This window comes from Pelodiscus sinensis, chromosome 27, assembly GCF_049634645.1.
Source record: "Pelodiscus sinensis isolate JC-2024 chromosome 27, ASM4963464v1, whole genome shotgun sequence".
NCBI lineage: Eukaryota > Metazoa > Chordata > Testudines > Trionychidae > Pelodiscus > Pelodiscus sinensis.
The window spans coordinates 430660-452492 of NC_134737.1; the positions used below are offsets into that span (position 1 = coordinate 430660).

A 21833-nucleotide genomic window follows, 5' to 3' on the forward strand; every position below is an offset into this window, starting at 1 on the left:
AGAGTGGAGAAAACATTCAGAGACCATCAAGAGAAAAGTAGATATAAAAAGATACTTGCTTACATTTCACTGAAAACATTTTATCCTGTATCACATATACAAAAACAGTAAGTAAGAAACATAGAAATTGGGGGACTAACTTTCATTGTACAGTTCCAGAATATAAAGTACACATCTAAAATAAGGAAAAAATAAATAGTAAAAAAGAAAAAATTATCTAGTCATGTCACACTTCTGCAGCTGTTTCTTTTAATTTTATCATAGTTATTTACTATTAAGGTATAGCTCTTACCAAGGATTTTTTTACTGATATTTGTTCTTGTTCTTTTGTCTTACAGAGCTCTAATTCTGAATCTTTTTCTTCGACCATTTTATCATATTGGTGCTGTATAAAAAAGAGTTGGATGTGTAAGTGTGATAATGAAAAATGATTACTTAAAAACAACTAATATTCATTCTTTATTCAAAAGTTACAAACAGATTACTTTTTCGGATACAAAACTCATTTGACATTTAAATGATACATCTCTTATCTTAACTCTTTCTATGGGTCCTACTCATACTTTTTCTCTACACAATAACAGATAGGATAGAAGATAGGATACACAAAGAACAAGTTAAAAATCACTTAGGAAAGTTAGATGTCAGCAAGTCACCAGGTCCTGATGAAATACATCCCAGGATACTCAAGGAGCTGATAGAGGAGGTATCTGAGCCTTTAGCTATGATCTTTGAAAAATCATGGAAGACAGGGGAGATTCCAGAAGACTGGAAAAGGGCAAATATTGTGCCCATCTATAAAAAGGGGAATAAGAACAACCCAGGAAACTACAGACCGGTCAGTTTAACGTCTGTCCCAGGGAAGATAATGGAGCAGGTAATTAAGGAAATCATATGCAAACACTTGGAAGGTAATAAAGTGATAGGGAATAGCCAGCATGGGTTTGTGAAGAACAAGTCTAATCTGATAGCTTTCTTTGATAGAATAACGAGCCTTGTGGATAAGGGAGAAGCGGTGGATGTCATATACCTAGACTTTAGTAAGGCATTTGATACGGTCTCGCATGATATTCTTATTGATAAGCTAGGCAAATATAACTTAGATAGGGCCACGATAAGGTGGGTGCATAATTGGCTGGATAACCGTAGTCAGAGAGTTGTTGTTAATGGTGCTAAATCCTGCTGGAAAGGGATAACAAGTGGAGTTCCGCAAGGGTCTGTTTTGGGACCCGTACTGTTCAATATCTTCATCAATGACATAGATATTGGGATAGAGAGTACGCTTATTAAGTTTGCAGATGATACCAAACTGGGTGGGGTTGCAACTTCTTTGGAGGATAGGGACATAATTCAAAATGACCTTAGCAAGTTAGAGAAATGGTCAGAGGTAAACAGGATGAGGTTTAATAAAGAGAAATGCAAAGTGCTCCACTTAGGAAGGAACAATCAGTTCCATACATACAAGATGGGAAGCGACTGTCTAGGAAGGAGCATGGCGGAAAGGGATCTAGGGGTCATAGTGGACCACAAGTTGAATATGAGTCAACAGTGTGATGCTGTTGCAAAAAAAGCAAATATGATTCTAGGTTGTATCAACAGGTGTGTTGTAAGCAAAACTCATGAAGTCATTCTGCCGCTCTACTCTGCACTAGTTAGGCCTCAGCTGGAGTACTGTGTCCACTTCTGGGCGCCACTTTTCAAGAAAAATGTGGAGAAATTGGAAAGGGTACAGAGAAGAGAGACAAGAATGATTAAAGGTCTAGAGAACATGACCTATGAAGCCAGGCTTCATGAACTGGGCTTGTTTAGTTTGGAAAAAGAAGATTAAAGGGGGACATGATAGCGGTTTTCAAATATCTAAAAGGGTGTCACAAGGAGGAAGGAGAAAATTTGTTCCTCTTGATTTCTGAGGACAGGACAAGGAGTAATGGGCTTAAAGTGCAGCAAGGGAGGTTTAGATTGGACATTAGGAAAAAATTCCTAACCGTCAGGGTGGTCAAATATTGGAATAAATTGCCAAGGGAGGTGGTGGAATCTCCCTCTCTGGAGATATTTAAGAACAGGTTAGATAGACATCTGTCAGGGATGGTGTAGACAGAGCTTGGTCCTGCCTTGAGGGCGGGGGGCTGGATTCGATGACCTCTCGAGGTTCCTTCCAGTCCTATGATTCTATGATTCTTTGGGGTAATTTAAAAGCATTTTATCTCCTCAGTAAGAAATCAAATACACCAGTGTTTAAAGGTTGGCTATACCAAACCAGTTTACGAACATTGTCACTTAAAGGGTACGTCTAGACTACAGGCTTTTGTCGACAGAGGCTTTGTCGACAGCTACTGTCGACAAAGCTTCTGTCGACAAAGAGCGTCTAGACTACATCCAGTTCTGTCAGCAAGGCAAGCCGCTTTGTCGACATGAGAGTGTAGATGCAATAACGCATTCTGTCAACAGAACTCTGTCAACAGAAGGCGTTATTCCTTGTAGAATGAGGTTTACCGCCATCGACAAAACTGCCAAGTTCTGTCGACGTTATGTTGACAGAATTCGGCGGTAGTGTAGACGCAGGTATAGTTTTGTCGACAAAAGTCTACTTTTGTCGACAAAACCCTGTAGTCTAGACACACCCAAACTGAATGGTACAGAGTGTTTCACTAAAATATGGTAAACTAAATTACCCAATGTCATTGAAAAGTTAGGGGACTTACTAGAATGGGTCCGAATTAACACTGAAAGAAAATGGGAGACTGGGATCAAAAAGAATCTGAAATGCCAGAAAGTGCTTACAAGTAGCCTTCCCACATGGAAACATTGATCATTTAAAATTCTGGTTAAGGTCCATATTTTCTTTCTTCCATAAAAATATGTCACAGATTCTACCCCACTCCCACAGGCTTTATCAAAATTGACTTATGAATATACATACCTTGAAGATGCTTTAGGCAAAATGCACCATGTGACATCATTATTAAAGTTACAATCTGCTAAATGTGTATATCCTACTTCTGTAAATGTATAATTCTTGTATGTGAAGTTAGAAATATGAAGTGTAAATCTTTTTATAATTCTAAATGTGCTTATAAGGGCCATTAGTGGTACTCCAGAAACATAATAGCACAGTACTCAAATCCACGCTCTAGCAGAGGGAAGGTAGGGCTTTGTTATCCCTGTAAACCCAAATTGTTGTTGGTCCTACAGACATGTGACCAGGCCATCTGAAAATGAAACACACTGTGGATGTTATATTTTTCCACTCAAGGTGAGACAAGTATGAACTGAACTCAAAGAATTCTCACCTTGGGCAAAGGGAATATAAAGGTGATAAACTGAATAACAGGGGCAGATGCCAGAAGTCCCCACTTAACACCCAAGATGTTTGCTGGAAACTAAGTATGAATGGGGAAAGGATCGAACCCAAGCGAGGAGGCTGCCTACTTGTGAAAAAGATTATTAGAACTTCTGTTTGGGCAAGAATTTGCATGTAACAAGTTTCTTAGTGTATTGGGCTTAATTGGCATGTTTTATTTATTTTGGTTTAGTAACCTACCTTGATCTGTCTGTTTTCACCTGCTATTGCTTAAATCCTACTTTTTATACTTAATGAAAACAAGCCCAGTGTAAATAATTGTTACATGCGGGGGAGCGGGAAGGGGAGGAAGAGCCACAGCTGTGCATATCTCTCTTTCATTGATAAAGAGAGCTAACTATTAGCTTTCTCTGTGTAAAATTTGTATACAGAATAAGATAGATTTATTTGAGGTTTTGGTCCCTTTTCATGGTTCTGTTCTTGGATACTATCAAGGCCCTATAGCTGAGCCCTGCCAGAGCCAAGTTGGTTTGGTGTCTGAGTTGCTCTGCTGGCGGCTGTTATCTCAACTCTCTGCTTTGGCTGGAGGAGACCAGAGGGCAGGTTGGTGGGCTCAGTGGCATAATCAGCACACTGGGGAACAGCCCCGAGGGGACCACTGTGATCAAACCTGTCGCAGTGTGCAAATGTAATACCTCAATATTTGCGATTCCAAAGCAGCTCTAGGAGAAATGCATGTCTGCTACAGTATTATTAGGGATTGCCAAATACTTCTGCAATATTATAACTTCTGATTCTATACATATTTAGGAGTTAATATAGTGAAGAAATGCCTTCTATCATTGATGATACATTTCTTCTTGGTTGTTAAAAGACTGAGCAGATATCCAGCTTAATTTTCTTAGATCTATGGTCTTAAAATAAACCTCCATTTCCTAGCTTCTAACACTTGGGATTTACGCAATTATACTGATTCCAGACATAATGTCATGTATTGTACATATGCAAAATAATTTTACCTTGTGTTTTTCCATAAGTGCTACCATTTCAGTTATCTTGTGTTGACATCGAATATCAGTTTCCTTCTGGAGGCATACTGCTTCATCAGCCATTAATCTCATCTTTTCTATCTGTTAATAACACAGCATTTTTTTTCCTAATTTTTGAGTAACATTGCAGTATTTTAATGAAACCTGCATTGCTCAATATAGTTTAGTTTCTGTTGTGACAGTCCACACTTAGTTGGATTTCCATTAGCTCAGAAGCCACCTTTTTTTTTTTATACGGCTTACCTGTGGTGCTCGCATTGTTGTATAGTTTACCTTTACTATAAGACAAGCAAAACTGTATGGAACCAAGTAAAAAAAAAATAAAAAATTAAGCTAAAAATATATACAAAGTTAAAGTATTATATATACAGGAAAATAAACGCTTTTTCGCAATGGAATTCTCTGAACATTTTCATTTTATCAAATAGGAAACCACTGCTATTAATTCAGTGAGACAGAAAGATGTAGTCTGAAGTTGTTCTAACAATTATAATAATATGGATGAAATGAAAAACTTGATTTGTAGTATTTCCTTTTTTGTGGTATTAGAATCTTCAATACTGAAAATTTAAAAAGTGTCTGGCTGCCCTGCAAAAACGTTTGCAAAATAGATGTTTTAAAATCTTAGTTCTTTTTGTTCTTATTTCAGTCTGGTACTTGCTAGCACAAAAAATTACTGTGCAATTACCTTTAAAATAACATATGTTTTATTTTAAATGTTCTTGTACTAGAATATACATTAGTTGAAAGACAATGTAACAAAGCAAGGCCGTATTTTCAAACTTAGATACCTAAACTGATGTGCCCAATCCATATTGAGATTCCTAACCTTTATTTAGGTGTCTAACTTTAGAGAGACCCAGATATGAACATTTTCATGTAAGAACTCAATGCTCCATGTCTATGCTGACCAGTATTTGTAGTTCTCACACAAACAGCTCCACTGACTTTGACACAGATCTGCACCCCACCTAGCTACTGTGCATCCAGATCACTCACTGAGTCATCCACACCCAGATCGCCCCACACCTGGATCCCTACACACTACCCCCCTCCACAGCTGAATCATGCTGGGCTGAGCGTGCCCAGCCAGACCTGGTATGCCTAGCACAGAGGGGCAGGGCCAGCCCTTACACTGTCAGATGCAGTCTCATTGCCAACTTCCTGTACTGGGGGAGAGGGGTTTTAGGGTGATATTCCCATGTCAATGGAGCCAGTGCTCACCACAACTATAATTGTGAAGATCTGGGGTTTTCTTAATGTCACTGACTTCCAGTAGGACAATGGACCCATCATTTAAGGCTTGATCTCAAGGGAAGTTTTTCTGCTGATTTAAAAAACAACAGTGGATAAGGAACTTAATTATCCCATGCCTCAGTTTCTTCATCTGAAAAAAAGAATTATAATACTACTTGCCTGCCTCACAGGAATTTGTATAAATTCATTGGATTTAGTTAGGTGTTTTGATGTCATCAGATGAAAAGTGCTGAGAAGTGCAATTTTGCAAAGTGGTTTTTACAATTTCAAAACCTTTCTGCACTCCTCCTGCATTACAGGGAATTTATTTTTGAACTTTATGGGATGACTTCTCCTCCCACTGAATGATGCTGAAGCAATTTGCCAGAATAGGCAGGAGTAGTGAGAGCAGGGCCCCACCAGGGCTATCACTACTTTTTAAAGGGCTAGACAGTGCTGGCTGGCCAGCCAGACTTATGCTGCTTGTGCATTCAGTGTGTGCGCTGCAGGATCATTCGTGTCAGCAAGCACCCTGTGTTGGCATGTCCTCAGGGCAAGGGCCTGCTAAGTGGTACTGGGTAGACCAATAAATGCCCAGGAGGAATAGATTCCCTCTCCACCTGGTCTAGAGCCCTTCAGAGCATTCCCAGAGGTAAGCAATGGTCTGGCCTACGGCAATTAGGTTTTTTTATTTGTTCAAATTCTGTGATGGGCAGGGCTGGGGGAGCACAGTGAGCTTGAGTGGTGAGAGGTTGGGAAGAGAGAGGTGCAGAGGAAAGAAAGGGCAGGGCAGAGGAAGGAGGAACATAGTGGCAGGGAGGAGAGGAGGTATTGGTAGGATAAGTTTCAATTCTTTTCAGCCTCATCTCTTTTCAGTGGATGGGAGATAATATTTGCCTGGTGAGAACAGGGTTGGGGATTTGGTTCCTGACCCCTGGGGATATTGGGTATGCCAGTCTGGTACATAAAGCTGGCACCACCATGCTGCCTCAGTGGGCCATTTTGCTGCCTTTGTTCTGAGAGCTGTACAGGTGCTTTGGTTAAAGCAGCAGCCAGCCTTTATTTTACTGACAGGATCCATGTCCCTTTACAATTCTTATTCCTTGTCCGAAGTGCTTACAGCTGATAGGAAGAACTCAGCTTGTTTGAGGTGGTAGCTTTTGTAGTCTGATTCCAGCCATTTTCTTCCTGTCCAGGAGCAAATGCCAGCTGAAAGTCAGGCCTGACACCTTGTGAGGAGAGGACAGAGATTTCTCAATTCGCTTTAACTGGTGCATGCCATTCTGTGTTCCCCAGGATCAATTAAAGGGGTTGCGTGGGAAGGGGTTTGCTAGCTGCTTGCATGTCAGCTATCTGGGTATATAAAAAAACCTGTGACTGATATTTCTTATTCCCAAATTTAGTATGTTTAATTAGGCACCTTCTGCATGTCTGGCATATGGTACAAAACATGCTGTGATGCATAGGAGTGCTGGCCAGCACTCGGTGACTAAAGGGTTAAACTCAGGTAGCTAGCTAGGGTATTGGCAGGGGACCAGAAGAACCAATGGGGATACAGTGCTGAAATTTGAATTGTATAAGATTCCTTGCCTGCTTTCTTTGTGTGGGCAAGTTACACCAGGAGTTGAGAGACACAGAATGATTTAAACCCAGTTAGGACTACCATGACTACAAGGGCATGGAAGTGGACTGAAACAGGAAGGGACAGTGAGTAAATAAAGGGAAATGTGTAATTAGTTATTATTAGAGTATTTTTCTTTGCTTTTGTGGTTTGGTTTGAACTTCTCTGTGTGAATCCATGCCTCCTCTCCCCCATTCGTGTTGTTCCGAGAGATTTTCTGTGTTGTAATTTGCTTTACTTAGTTGCTCTGTAACTCCTAGCAATCAATAGTAATAGAGATGTAGCCATGTTAGTCTGATCTTGCTGAAACAAAAGACAGGACTATGCAGCACTTTAAAGACTAACAGGATGGTTTATTAGGTGATGACGAAAGTTCATCACCTAATAAACCATCCTGTTAGTCTTTAAAGTGCTGCATAGTCCTGTTTTTGTCCTAGCAATCAAGTATGCTTTAGCAAGTATAACTTTTGTTTTGTTAATACAAATCACACTTTTAAGGTGAGGATTTGATTTTTGTGTCCTGGAAAATCACAGGGGTCTCTGTGTGTGTATATTTACCTGCCTAAGACTGGGCAGTCAGAGATCAGAGATTGCAGCTTGTTTCTCTCTCTTACTTTTTCAAGCTCTTTTGGGGCAAAAGAGCTTGGGGTACTCCTGAGGGAAGAATTCAAGTGTTCCCTCCTGTTTTCTTTTAGGGTAAATCATTTGATGGTGGCAGCTTTTGGTTTTTTTTCTCCGAGCCAGTGCATCTGTGACTCTGGGGAGTTTTTGTAAGCAGAGCCTATAGAGGCAAGTTATTCAAGGTCTTTGTGGGCCCCCACATTCTGCATTCAGAGTTCCAGAGGGGGGAACAGCCCTGACTCATACTCTATTTTGTTGAAAAAGAAACTGCAGAAAAGTGGAGTGTTTTTCAAAAATAATTTGCTTACATTCAGGGATTTGGCTGGAAAGGGACAAGCACACAGTGAGTAGGGACATGGAATACACAGGGAAGGGGAGGGAAAAGAGGAGGGAGACATGGAAAGGGGCAGGGTCTAGGCAGGGGATGCTACGGCTTCCCCAAGTGGAAGCTTCACTCACTGTTCATGCCTATATGCTATTCTGTTTCAATTTCCTCATCTGTCTCAGATTTCTCCTCAGAGTTTTCTGGGATTTGGTTAAAGTTAAGTAGGACAGTGGCAATTAAAACTGTGTGTTGGGACCCCAAAGTGGATTGCAAACCCATTTTAATGGGCTTCTCAGGACTTGCATTAGACTCATTGGGGCCTAGAGCTAATGCCCAAGCTCCACCACCCAGGCTTTGGCTTTGTCCTTCATTGCAGCAGGGCTTGGATGGGCTCAGGCTTTGGTCTCCTTCCTGGGGTCATATAGTAATTTTTGTTTTTAGAAATGGGTCAGAGTGCAATAAAGCATGAGCATTCCTGCTCTAGGATTTGTAGCAGTCCCCTCCCACTGCCCATAGTTTCTCCTCCAAATCATGGAGTCTTTCTTTTTTTCCTCATGTCACTTTAGCTTTGACATGGGCTGGTCCCTAATATCAAAGTCTTCTTCCAAAATGCTGTCTCTTTGTTCCTGTCTCCTGCATCATGCTTTCTTCACCCTCCCAGATTCTGTGTTTTTTTTAAAAACTAGCACCAACAGCTTGGTTCTTTGTTTTGCTCATTGGGGACTGTCCACTTTTCAAATCCCCCTCACACAGATGTTAAAGAAAACTGGTTCTTCAAGGCTTCAGCCACCACATTGTCCAAAAAATGGTCCCATTTCATTTGGATCCATTCACATTAATAATTTAATTTGTTTTATCTGCAGCTTTTCCCAACCCTTGACTTACTACAAATTGAAGGTTGTGATTACACACAGAGTTCATTATATCTAATAGAAGTCATAAATTGTACATAGACAGCTTCCTCATAGGGCCACAGGTGTCCACAGAACTATAACATATGAAAGGAGTTCAGGATCAACCCTAAAATATTTTACAAAGCACATTAAAGATTTGAGTAATTTGAGAATTTATCCAATGAATCCAAAGAAACAGTAAATTTTAATAATTCTTACCTTTTCAAGAACTTTTTCTTCTGCTATATTTTTTGACTCAATTTCTTTTTGGTAGCTTTCAACTGTTTCCTTATGCTGCCTATTTACATTTTCAAGTTCTAGTTGTAATTTATTCACCTTTTAACAAGACAACATAATTTCAATTAACCATTCAGAAGAAAATTTTATATATTGACTCATTTAAGTAGTTACTGTACTGCAGATACAAGATGAGTGAAGTAGTGTCTTTTATTGGACCAACTTCTGTACTAGGACAGCTTATGTTCTATTCAAGATTTTATTTTTTTAAACAAGCATCTCAGCTATTGCCTTTCACTTTTTTTTCCCCTGATTACTGGAAAACAGTATTTTAAATTAAATCACCCCTCCCATAGAAAACCCTATAGAAAAGGAAACATGGAAGTTAAACTAAGGCTACGTGTACACTTTTGGCAACAAAAGTGCTGTCAACAGGAATATGTTGCCAAAACTGGAAACACGCCAAACCAGTTTTTCTGGTACCCGCTGTTGACAACTCATGGCCATATTTCTAGCCCTCTCATCGACAGAAAGAGCAAAGCATTGTGCGCATGCATCCCACAGTGCGTTGAGTCACCTTCACATGCTAAATACTGTGGGAATGCGCAACGCTACACATGTTGGGAACACCTGAATAATGCAGGGGGTGTAGTCTATATTCTTGAGTTCTGGAGTGAGACTTAGGTTAAAATGCCAGAAGAAATATGTCCTGATAGATATGGAACTGATAAACTACCTTAGGAAAGAATACAGGTTGAGATATTAACTGTACCTTGTCCTTAAACAACACAGTATAGGGGGGGCCTGATGTTCAGAGCCTAAGTTTTGACACTCTCCTGGCCGAGGTTATAGACACCAGGAAAACTATCTTATAGGAGAGGTAAAGAAAAAAAACACGTAGCTAGGGGTTCAAATGAAGGACCTATCAGTATCGACAGTACTAGGTGGAGGTACCTGCAGATAAAGCCTGTCTAGACCTTTTAGGAACCAGAAAATTATGGGGTCAGAAAATACCATGTGGCCTGGAACCTCAAGGTCGAATGCCAATATGGAAGCCAGGTGGACTCTTATGGATGAAACTGAAAGACCCTGCTGCTTGAGATGGAGGTAATCAAGGACAAGTGGGATTGGTGCTAACACAGAAGATGAAACCTCTTCCACTTGGCTAGGTAAGTGGTTCTTGTGGAGGATTTCCTACTACCCATAAGGACTTAACAAACCGGGTCTGAGCAGAGAAGCTCCCTGGGATTCAGCCAGGGAGCTTCAAGATTGTGAGATGCAAGGAGTCCAGGTTCGGATGTTGAAGACAGTCTTGGTTCTGTGAGAGAAGGTCTGGGTAAAGAGGAAATTTTACTGATACATTCACTGACATGTTCAGTGCAGATGAGGCCAAGCTGGCATACTAATATGATGCGTGCTTGATCCCTCTTGATTTTTAGGAGTATGTCATGGCTCCTTCCCCACTCTGGCATGATAAATGCAGAAGGGGGGGCAGCAAGTGTACCCCAAAGCCTTATCTACCAGGCTTTGGTATAAAACTTCCCCCAAAATCTTAAAAACCTAGATTTTGGGAATAAAACTTCCGCTGCCACCACCCAAATGTTGATAAAGAAACCGGGGAAAGATCATTTGGGAAATCTTACCCCTAAAATAAAAATCAGGGCACACAATTAACTACTGCCAGGTTAATAAAAAGAAAAGAAAGAACTTTTATTATTACAACAATATTCCTGTTGCAGGCATAATGACTAGAGGGGAAGGTAACAAAATATACTCATGGAGAAACTCCATGGGCCTAGAACTTAGTTACAAAGAAAAGCCAAAACATCTTTTAAGCAGTGCCAGACATCAGATCCCATACCCAACCCTTAAACAATAAAGCCTAACGAAACTACCTAAAACTTTACCCTACTTACAGAAAATGAGGAATGGTGGAACGAGGTATACAGGTAGTTCAGAATAGGAAGCCTAATCCAAACTACCTAGTTTGTGCCGCGTGTAGCCGCGGGCACGGAGTCCGAACTAGCGGACATTTAAAAACAGCGGCTCCCGGCAACATGCAAATGAAGCCCGGGAAATTCAAATCCCGGGCTTCATTTGCAACTCCGGTTGCCTACATTAACCACCCTAGTTCGAACTAGGGTGGTAGTGTAGACATACCCAGAGAGACATGCTTGTCCCTCTCTGTAGCTGCAGAGCACCCTCACCGAGAGACAAAAGGGAGAAAAGAAAAACCCCAAATTCCTTCGTCCCAGTTTGAAAGTCCCACCTACATTCCTACTGGTCACTCCACCTGGCTAGGTGTAGTTAACCCCTTAATCCCCAGGCTGCTGGCTAACCCTCATAATCATGACAGAGTACTCTGTGACTAATAGCATCAGCAGGAAAGCATAAAGGAGACGTCCCTCCCATCCCATAGACAAGGAATGCATAGCCGCAGAACCCAGGATCGTGGTTCTGGAACAAGCAAAACAGGTGACACTTTAGCTGGGGAGTGCCCCGCCTGTGGAAAAGTAAGCTGTCCACATCAGGATGAAAAGACCACTTGTGTCTGTAGAAAAGCCTGCTGATATGGCCCACCAGCTCATTCTGGACTCCAGGAACATAAGATTCCAGCAGGTACACTAAATGTTCTACTCAGAAGTCCCTCAGCAGAAGGGCTTATCTGCACAGTGGAGAGAAACAAGCCCCTTCCTGTTTGTTGATGTAGAACTTGAAATATTTCCTGTCAGGTGAAGTGATGACTTTATGAATATATGCATCCTTTAGGTCAAGAGTAGCATACCAGTCAACTGGATCCAGAGATGGGATAATAGAGGCAAGGGAGACTGAGACAGGGTGCACCAACTCTATAGTGGAAAAGCTAGGCCTAACAAGGCTCACCAGGCTAAAGAAGTCTCCACCCCCGCAACTATGCTGAGCATGCTCAGACTGCAGCCCAGGTATAAAGGCCTAGAGAGAAGCTCAGTCTGAGCTGGCTGCTGAGGAGGAAGGAAGCATGGCCAGAGCTCCTGCAGGAGAATCACCAGAGGGACTGGACCTGGAGACCAGCCAGTGAGACACCAGCACCGCGGCAAAGGATTTGGAGGAAGAACCCTGGAAGGAGGTCATCAGAGAATGGTAGGAAGTGGTCCAGAGGAGGAGATTGTTTCCCATAGTGCTCAGCATGTTGCAGTGGGATTCCCCGCTGAGCGAGCAGTGGACTGAACCACTGCTAATAGGGCCCTGGGCTGGGACCCAGTGGAGTAGGGAAGGCCCTGGTCCCCCTACCACTGCTTTAGTCGTGTGGGACCAGCACTCACTTATTTAATCCAACTATAAGGCCACATTACCCCAGCAAGAGGGGTGTTTATTACTGACTCTGGCTACTAGGCCGCACTGCCCCAGCGAGTGAGGGGTTGATTACTGAACTTCAGCAGTTAGGCCGTATGGCCTCAATGAGAGGGCCATGTGTCTAGAACAGGAGAGGAATTGCAGAATTTGCAGGGTGGGAGCATGATTCCAAGAGCCCTAAGGACTTAGAATCATAGAGCTAGAAGAGACCTCAGGAGGTCATCAAATCCAGCCCCCTGCCCTAGTCAGGACCAATCCCAACTAAATCAACCCAGCCAGGGCTTTGTCAAGCCGAGACTTAAAAATCTTTAGGGATGGAGACTCCACTACTTCCCTAGGTAACCCATTCCAGTGCTTCACCACTCTCATAGTGAAATAGTTTTTCCTAATATCCAACCTGAACCTCTCCCACCTCAACTTGAGACCATTGCTCCTTTTTCCTCCATCCATCACTACTGAGAACAGCCTCTCTCCATCTTCTTTGGAACCTCCCTTCAGGAAGTTGAAGGCTGCTATCAAATCCCCCCTCACTCTTCTGCAGACTAAACAGACCCAACCCCCTCACCCTCTCCTCGTAGGACATATGCTCCAGCCCCCTAATCATTTTGGTTGCTCTCCGCTGAACCCTCTCCAATACATCCACAACCTTTTTGTAGTGGGCCCAGAACTGGACACAATACTCCAGATGTGGCCTCACAAGAGCCAAGTAAAGGGGAATAATCACATCTCTGGATCTGGTGGCAGTGCTCCTTCTAATGCAATCTAATATGCCATTAGCCTTCTTGGCTACAAGGGCACACTGTTGACTCATATCCAGTTCTCATCCACTGTAATCCCAACGTCCTTTCCTGCAGAACTACCACTTAGCTGCTTGGTCCCCAGCCTCTAACAATGCTTGGGATTCTTCCGTCCCAAGTGTAGGATTCTACACTTGTCCTTGTTGAACCTCATCAGATTTCTTGTGGCCCAATCCTCCAATTTGTCTAAGTCACTCTGGACCCTATTTCTGCCCTCGAGTGTATCTACCTCTCCCCCTAGCTTAGTGTCATCTGCAAACTTGCTGAGGGTGCAATCCATCCCCTCATCCAGGTCTTCAATAAAGATATTGAATAAAACCGGTCCTAGAACCGAACCTTGGGGCACTCCACTAGAAACCAACTGCCATCTTGACATCGAGCCGTTGATCACTACCCACTGGGCTCGACCTTCTAGCCTGCTTTCTATCCATCTTACCGTCCATTTATCCAATCCACATTCCCTTAACTTGCTGGCAAGAATATTGTGGGAGACTGTATCAAAAGCCTTGCTAAAGTCAAGGTATATCACATCCACTGACTTTCCCATGTCTACAGAGCCAGTTACCTCATCATAGAAGCTAATCAGATTGGTCAGGCACAACTTGCTCTTTGCGAATCCATGCTGACTATTCTTGATCACTTTCCCCTCTTCCAAGTGCCTCAAAATGGATTCCTTAAGGATCTCTTACCTTGATTCCTGGAAAAATCAAGGAAAACTGACCGGCCTATAGTTCCCTGGATTGTCCTTCTTCACTTTTCTGAAGATGGGCACTACATTTGCCTTTTTCCAATCATCCGGGATTTCTCCCGATCTCCACAACTTTTCAAAGATAATGGCCAAAGGCTCCTCAATGACATTTGCCAATTCCCTCAGTACCCTCGGATGCATTAAGTCCGGATCCATGGATTTGTGTACGTTTAGCTTTTCTAAATAGTTCCTAACCTGTTCTTTACCCACCAAGGGCTGTCCATCTTCATCCCATCTTGTGTCACTTCGCACATTAGTCCAGTAGGGGCCCCACACCCTCTCTGATCACCTCCTTCTTGCTAACATGCCTGTAGAAACCTTTCTTGTAATCCCTGACATCCTTTGCCAGTTGCAATTCCAATTGCGCTTTCGCCTTCCTGATAACCCCCCAGCATTCTCGAGTTATACATTTATACCCCTCCCTGGTCATTTGTCCAAGTTTCCACTTTTTGTAAGCTCCCTTTTTGTGCTTAAGTTTACCAAGGATTTCCCGTGTAAGCCAATCTGGTCTCCTACCATGTTTGACTACTCCCTACCCTCCACAGGGAGGATTATGTCGTGGGGTGGTGCACTCAACAAAGACCATGTGGAACGTGAATTTCTTTATGAACTTGTTGAGTTTCCGCCGGTCAAGCAGGGGCCTGAAACTACCACTGAACTTCAGTATTAGGAAATTCGATAGTCTTTGTTTTGATATTGGCAATCCCTGTGACATGGATTAAATGAACAGCCGAGGGGTTTTCCAAAAGGGCTCTGTTCGTTCTAGGTAGAATGTGAGTGCTCTGCTTAGGTGTGGGTTGTACAACAGGCCGTGAATCTTTTCCATTTTTGAATGTATGTCCTTTTTGTTGCAGGGATGAGGCATACCTGGGTGGTTGAAAAATGCCTTTGATGTCGACACCCGCGCGTCCAGACTACCGCGCTGAGCCGACAAACAGCTGATCGGCTCAGCTCGGCAGCCATGTAAATTTAAATGAAGCAGCGATTATTTAAATCGCCGCTTCATTTTCCTATGCCTGGTAGCCTAATCTACATGCCTCTGGGGACAGAGGCATGTAGTCTAGACGTACCCTAAGTCAACAAAAATTCCCGGGGGTCACACTGGGGAAAAGGTTGTGCACCTCTGGTCTAGGTAAGGGAATATAGGGATAAGGTTTTTGTGTAAGCTACTATTGTGAGTACTTTTGAGAATACTCATAGGGCTGTTGAGAGTACAAATGGTAGCACTCTATTAGAATTGTCTGCCCGTTATTGTAAAACGGAGGAATCTCCTGTGTGATGGGTGTATTGATATGTGGAAATAAGCATCCTGGAGGTCAAGCGTAGACATCCATGCTCCTTTTTCCAAGGCAGGTATAACCATAGCCAGAGAAACCATCTTGAAACATTGGTATCTGACAAACTTGTTGAGCTTGCCGAGGTCCAGGATAGGTCCCCGGCCACTCAACTTCTTGGTGATGAGGAAATAATGGGAGTAAAAACCTTTGCCCCTGTGTTGCTTTGGTACCTCTACTATAGCTCCTAGTGTTAGAAGGTGCTTCGCCTCTTGTACGAGCAAGTTCTTATGAAAGGGGTCCCTGAAGAAGAACGGGCAAGGGGCGTGGGAACAACTATGAATGGAATGTAGTAGCTCGTGATTTCCTGCACCCATTTGTCAGTGGTGATGGCAGACTAGCTGGATAAAAGTTGGCTGGTCTGTTGCCAAATAGTGTGAATGGTTCAGATTGCTGCCTTTGACATTTCGGGGTTCTCAGGCCCTCAACCAGGACTTCAAAATTGTTGTCTAGATGTTGATGGTTGTTGGGTGGATGACTGATCAGTACTCTGTGTCTGTTTTGTCATGGTCAACGTCTATTGTCATACTGTCATTATTGGTTGAACGATGCAGGTCTGTATCCTTGGTGGAATGATCTCTTTTGTTTTCGTCTTGTAACAGGTACCTGGATACCCAGTGTGGCCCCTGAATCCTTGAGGGTATGGAGGGACATGTTTGTGGACTCTGGAAAGAGCTTTGCACCCTTGAATGGGAGGTCCTCTACAGAGGATTGGACCTCTCGCAGAAAGCCTGAGAGCTGAAGCCAAGAGGCCCTCCTCATTACCATAGCTGAGGCCAATGATCTGGCTGCTGTGTCCGCTGAGTCCAGCACAGCCTGTAGGGCTGTACGCGCTATTAATGTACCCTCCTTGATGTTTGCTTTGAACTGTTCCCTTTTGCTGTCTGGGAGGAAATTATTAAAAGATGTTAGTTGATCAAAAATGTGGTGTGTATATTTTGCTAATAATGCAACATAGTTAGGTAGTTTTAACTGAAGACTTGCTGACGAATAAGCTTTTCCCCCCATTTTACCCAGCCTTTTCCAATCCCTGTCGTTGGGAACTGTACGTGTATTTTGTTGTTTCCCTCTTTGATTCACTGCTTCTATGACCAGAGAATTTGGTGTGGGGTGAGAAAACAGGAATTCTGCTCTCGTGGGAGCTACATAGTATTTTCTGTCTGCTCATTTGGATGTTGGTGCAATTGTTGGCAGGATCCATGGTTCACAGGGTTGGCCAGTTTTGGATGGAGAGATGTATGTAGAATGTTTGTGAGCTTATGCTGCATCTGCAGAGTATCTGAGAAGGGGATCTCTATGGCGTCTAGCACTCTCCTGAAAAGTTCTTTTGGAACGACTTAACATCATCCCCTGTAGTTGATGGTGGAGACATGACAGCATCGTCAGGAAGTGTGTCTGAAGTATGTGTGGGTGGGGAGGAGGGTGACTGTGATATTCCCCAGTGTAGGCCGGTAGGCCCCCCTGGAGGGATTCCTTCGCCTCTGGGTCAGTGGGTGGTGCATCCGCTCCCCTGCGCAGACTCTTAAAATAGTCCCCCAAGTCTCTAGTCCCACAGTCTGGACAGGTAAAAGGGGTAAACAGTCCAACTCCTGGCCTAACTCTAGGTCAGGACAAGAGGCAAATAGTTCAAGTGCCCAGCCTAGCTTCAGGTCCGGGCCACCAGGAAACAGACCAATATAGTCCCAAATCAATAGTCCAGAACCCGGCTTTGCTTCAGGGCAGGCTGGAAGGTAAATAGTTCAAGTGCCCAGCCCTGTTTCAGGTCCAGGCCACTGGGAAGAAGTTCATTATAGTCCTGAGGCCCTGGTTCAGGGTGAGGCAGCAGCAATAGTCCTTCCACCTTAAGGGGCCCAGGCTTGATTCCAGGCTGGGCCATAAGTAGGCACAGTTTCCCAGTTCCGAGGCCCCAGTTAGGCATGATAGGTGATGGAAACCATTGTGAAGTTTGCCATTATTGAGTTTGTTGTTGAGACTTATGAGAGTAATGTCTCGGTAGGAGTGGCAGTTTAGACAGCTCATCCTCATCATCACTAAACTTCATTGCCACTGAGATGTCTGGAGTGGTTGAGGGAGTACACTGTGAGGTGTTCGGGGTGACATCGGTACCAAACAGAGGGGTCCCCATTACCAATTGAATTGCTAATTCTGCTGCTGTTGTGAACTGTGATATCAGGAGAGGAGCGGACAGTAGCAAAGGGTAGGAGGGCTTTGCAGTGGCTTTGACTGAAACGCCAGCTACTTTGCGTGCAAGGTTGGTGCCGAGTGTTTCTGCGGTGCCGGCAGTGCCACCTCAGATAAAATACTCCTGCTTGGTAACATGTGTGAACACAGTTTAGTTTGATCTGCAGATGGTAGCGCAGACTTTTGGGTCAGTGCTGATAAGGATTTGCACTTTGCTGCTGTCCACAGCTTATCTGTTTCATGTTGTGTGTGCTTTAGGTCTTGGCTTTTCTCCTTGCTGGTCCGCTTAGTGCGCTGCTTGTCTGCCCCTTTTGGTAGTGGGGGTTGGGGTGCAGCATTAGTATGGAGTAAGCGTTTCTGTAGTGGAGAGTCAGTCCCTGAGGAGGAGTAAGACATTTCATTAAGATTACTCTTCTCCCGGTCATTTGGGCTCAATCCGAGGGGACCAGCTCTTTCTGACCCCGTCCCAGGTGATTTCTGTCTGGGTGGGGTGGATTGCTCAAGGTCAGTACATAACCGAGATTTTTTTCTCCATTTGGGGCATTTTTAATTGAAGCTCCCTCACTGTCCTGGATCAGTTTATCAGTTTCTGGCAGTGTGGGAAGTTCTCTGTGGCATTCTGCTCTCCGAGACTGTGGAGACACTGTTCATGCCCATCCGAGATCGATATAGTCTACAGCCCATGCACCTCTTGAATCCAGGCAAACCCAGCATATCATGGAGAGCCAGTCGTTAGCACAAGTCTGGTATGCACTTTTGAGCATTCCTCCAGCACGAGTCACTTCGGGAAACTGGGACACTTTTGTCACAAATCTCCGATCACGGGCTCAGCAGCGCTGAAGCACCTAAGGAGAGCACCCATGAGGACACTCCTTGAAGAAGAACATTTTCAACACCCATTGCCTCTCTCTGATAGAAGCAGCAAGGTGGGGGGAAACAACTAGATGAGTCACTACCCAACCACCTGATAAGCACATGCTTATCGGGTAGTTGACTAGTCGCTTACATCCCTAGTTGGGATAGTCATGATTTTTGCAGTCTTTATATAATATGAATAAAGAATACCTCTACAGACCAGATTGTTTAATGGTCTATAAGGAGCAGGAGTTTCACCCCGTTTAAGTTAAGTGTTTAAACAACAAAACTGGCTTATAAACAGGCGGATGCTGTGCAAACTTGTTCTACAAGCATGCATTCCACTGCACCAGTAGGGTCATATATTAGATCTAGGATCCAAGACAGAGGTGAAAGGTTAGCTAGTCACCATTTGACCTCTAGGGGTTTTCATTTTTAAACAAAATTAATTGAGTCCTTGTCTTGGTTTGTCTCTCAGTAAGAGAAACATTAGGAAGGTTTTATATATTCCTGCTCTTGTCTAAATAGTTTGCCTACCATTCTAACAAGCCACAAAAGGAGATACAAGCAAAGCAATTCTACGTACACAACAACTTTGCTGACAGAGAGAAGGTAGTTTCTGAACATATTCAAATGGTGGTTGGGTTGTTCGGGGGCGGGGGAGGGGGGGAAGGAATTCAGGTCTAGCCTCTTTCTAACTAACTCAGTGATTTCTTGACTTTCCAAAGCCACAATCTCACTCCCCTCCAGTTCATTTTCAGACACAAAATGTTTTCGTTCTTCACACTAAATTGACTGACAAGTTACCACTAAATGCAAAAAAGTTAGAGACTCTGATTGAACTTTTTAATTCCTTGCCTATTCCAATGAAATTTCAAGCCAATTTAATAGCCTTTGAGAACAGAACACACATTACTACAACAAGCTCTTGCCTGCTTGTTGGCATTTACAGGATTACTATTAATAGTAGTAATATGTCATAGAACAGGGACACATTATATAAGACCTTGTAAAGACACAACAGAACATAAGGGTCTCTCCTGCCTCTAGGAACTTATAATTAGCTCCCAATTAGACACTAAAGCTGGTTTCAGAGGGCTGTTATACGTGTTCTAGTGATGTACTCGCCAATCTTCCTAATTCTCAAAATGGAAAGTGACAAGATTACCCTGGCCTCTGATTTCAAATGCATGTCATAGTCAGTGTTCCCTGTAAGTGTGCACTTGTGCAGCTACTCACGAGAGATTTAAATGGCACCCAGATAAGCACATTACCCACAGTTAGTTTTTGTGTTTCTGCTGGTGGTGCACATTTGCACATGACTTGGTGCCCAGAAAATTCATTCCACAGATGGATGGAAAAGATAAGAGGAAACATTAGTCACAGCCGTCCCCCGGTCAGAACTGAAATTGGGTCTCAGCTCTGCCATTAAAAACAAGGTCTTGTGAAAACCCCTAATTGCTATACCTCAGTTCCTTCATATTTCTCACATCACGGAAAGATTATCTGGGGGTTATTTGATGCCTAGCTTACAAATGCCAAGTATTTTTCAATAGTTACTGAGCTGATAAAATTGCTATTGTGCATGCACCAGAGCCAGTTTCTCCAGTTCTGCAACAATGCTCAGAGGTCAGGCTGAAGACCTGTATTTGACCATAAAATCCAGAGGAAGATTTTAGCTTCTTTAACACACAAATCATTAAGTGACTGCCTAATGACATACCAGGAGAATCTACTTTTCATCCTGTAGCAAACATTTTCTCAAGTGCTATTGGTCATCATGTTAACATAATCTGGTTTTATATCCTCCTGCCCGTTGCAGCTGCCATCACTGGCGGTAAGAAGGAAATGGGGAGTTGGCAGGTCAACAAGGCTATATAGTGAGTGCCATATCCGCACCACTCCAGGGGGCGCTTAGGCTGACCCAATGGTTGCTGCTAGGCAACAATCTTCCATCTTCTATACATGAATGCACGTGAATATTGCAACTTGGGCCAACTTTTAGTTAGAAGTATTAACTGAGCCAAAAGATAAGTACATGGGTGCTTACAGCACCAGAAGTCTGACTATCCCAACAAGATTTATTCTTGAAATCTTGTCCTAGAAACAGTGGATAAAATGTCACAAATTTCTTATTAAAGGCTCGATTCTGTGACGTGCAGCGCATCTCCTGTAAGATTACGTGAACCTCAATTCCTACAGATTTCAATAGGGGCCAAAAGTAACTAATATATCAAAGCTTGACACAATCCAACAAAAAAATTAAACATTTAATTTTCAAAACACATAAATAGTATCACTGACTTCAGTTGGACAGAAGGCAGAACCATGTCTTCAACTGCTAGTCTTTCACTTTTACAAGAAATATGTATTATAACCCTACCTTCCCTTCATAAATACTGGATTGCTTGCTTTCTGCTGCAATTTTCTTTTTCAACACTTTATTCTGTTAAAACCAAAATTCAGATTAAATGTATGTATTTAAATATTTACATTATTTCATTAACATACTGGAGTATTGTTTTTGTACTTCATGAGCTAAAATCAGTAACTCCCATAGGGCAAATTGAGGCAGGGTAATCCTCAGATCCCCAGTTAGAGCAGTTTGCTGCATACTGTATACTGCCGCAGCAGCACAGTCAGAATTGGAGTTAAGGACTGATCCTAGTATTCCTGCCTTTTAAAATAAATGTACAGTCCATGTCCCATATCAGGCCCTTGCCCCTGAGATTTGTGAATGGAGAAGTTGTTCTTGTGGAAAAAGAGCTCAAATAGCACAATAACACTGTTTTTTTCATCCTTTCTGGACCCTGTGGAAAACTCTCCACATAGTTCAAGGTTCATGTGAGTAACACCTGTGGGAAGGAAAGAGGAGGATGCAGAATATTGCTGCCTCCTGCTCTGGGAACTTGTATGAAAAAAAGTAATACAGCCCCAGATTGCACTACAAAGCAATCTCCAAAGGCCAGAGCTCTTTCATTGATACTGAAGCTCCAAGCAGATGGCCCAAGTTTCTGGATGATTTTTCTACAAAGAGACAACTCTGCCCCCTTAAGGTGAGATGGGGAGGGGGGGGGGAATGTCTTTGAAAAAAACTTCAATGAGATTTTCTCACAAAAAGTCCACTCCCGTAGCTTTTAACATGAGAGGACTATCTGAACTCAGTTTTTTTATTTCTTCTCTTACTGATGGATAAATAAAACACTTGAGTTATGTCAAAGTATATTAATGACACTGTGTCTCAAATACAACATAATTAGAATTTCCTATAAACAGGGGCAGCCCAAGGTGGGCTGCCGGCA

The 21833-nt window shown here is 42.9% G+C and overlaps 1 protein-coding gene across 6 annotated transcripts in view; it reads right to left on the reverse strand.

Annotated features, from left to right (window-relative positions):
* Positions 1-21833, reverse strand: part of SYCP1 (synaptonemal complex protein 1) — a 108704-nt gene that overhangs the window by 14495 nt on the left and 72376 nt on the right. For all 6 annotated transcript variants that reach the window (XM_075910539.1, XM_075910536.1, XM_075910538.1 and 3 more), the window contains 4 exons: positions 20915-20977; positions 9266-9382; positions 4321-4431; positions 293-385 (listed from right to left, as the gene is read on the reverse strand). In XM_075910539.1, the coding sequence (XP_075766654.1) occupies positions 293-385; positions 4321-4431; positions 9266-9382; positions 20915-20977 (384 nt within the window). The remainder of the gene's footprint in view (positions 1-292; positions 386-4320; positions 4432-9265; positions 9383-20914; positions 20978-21833) is intronic.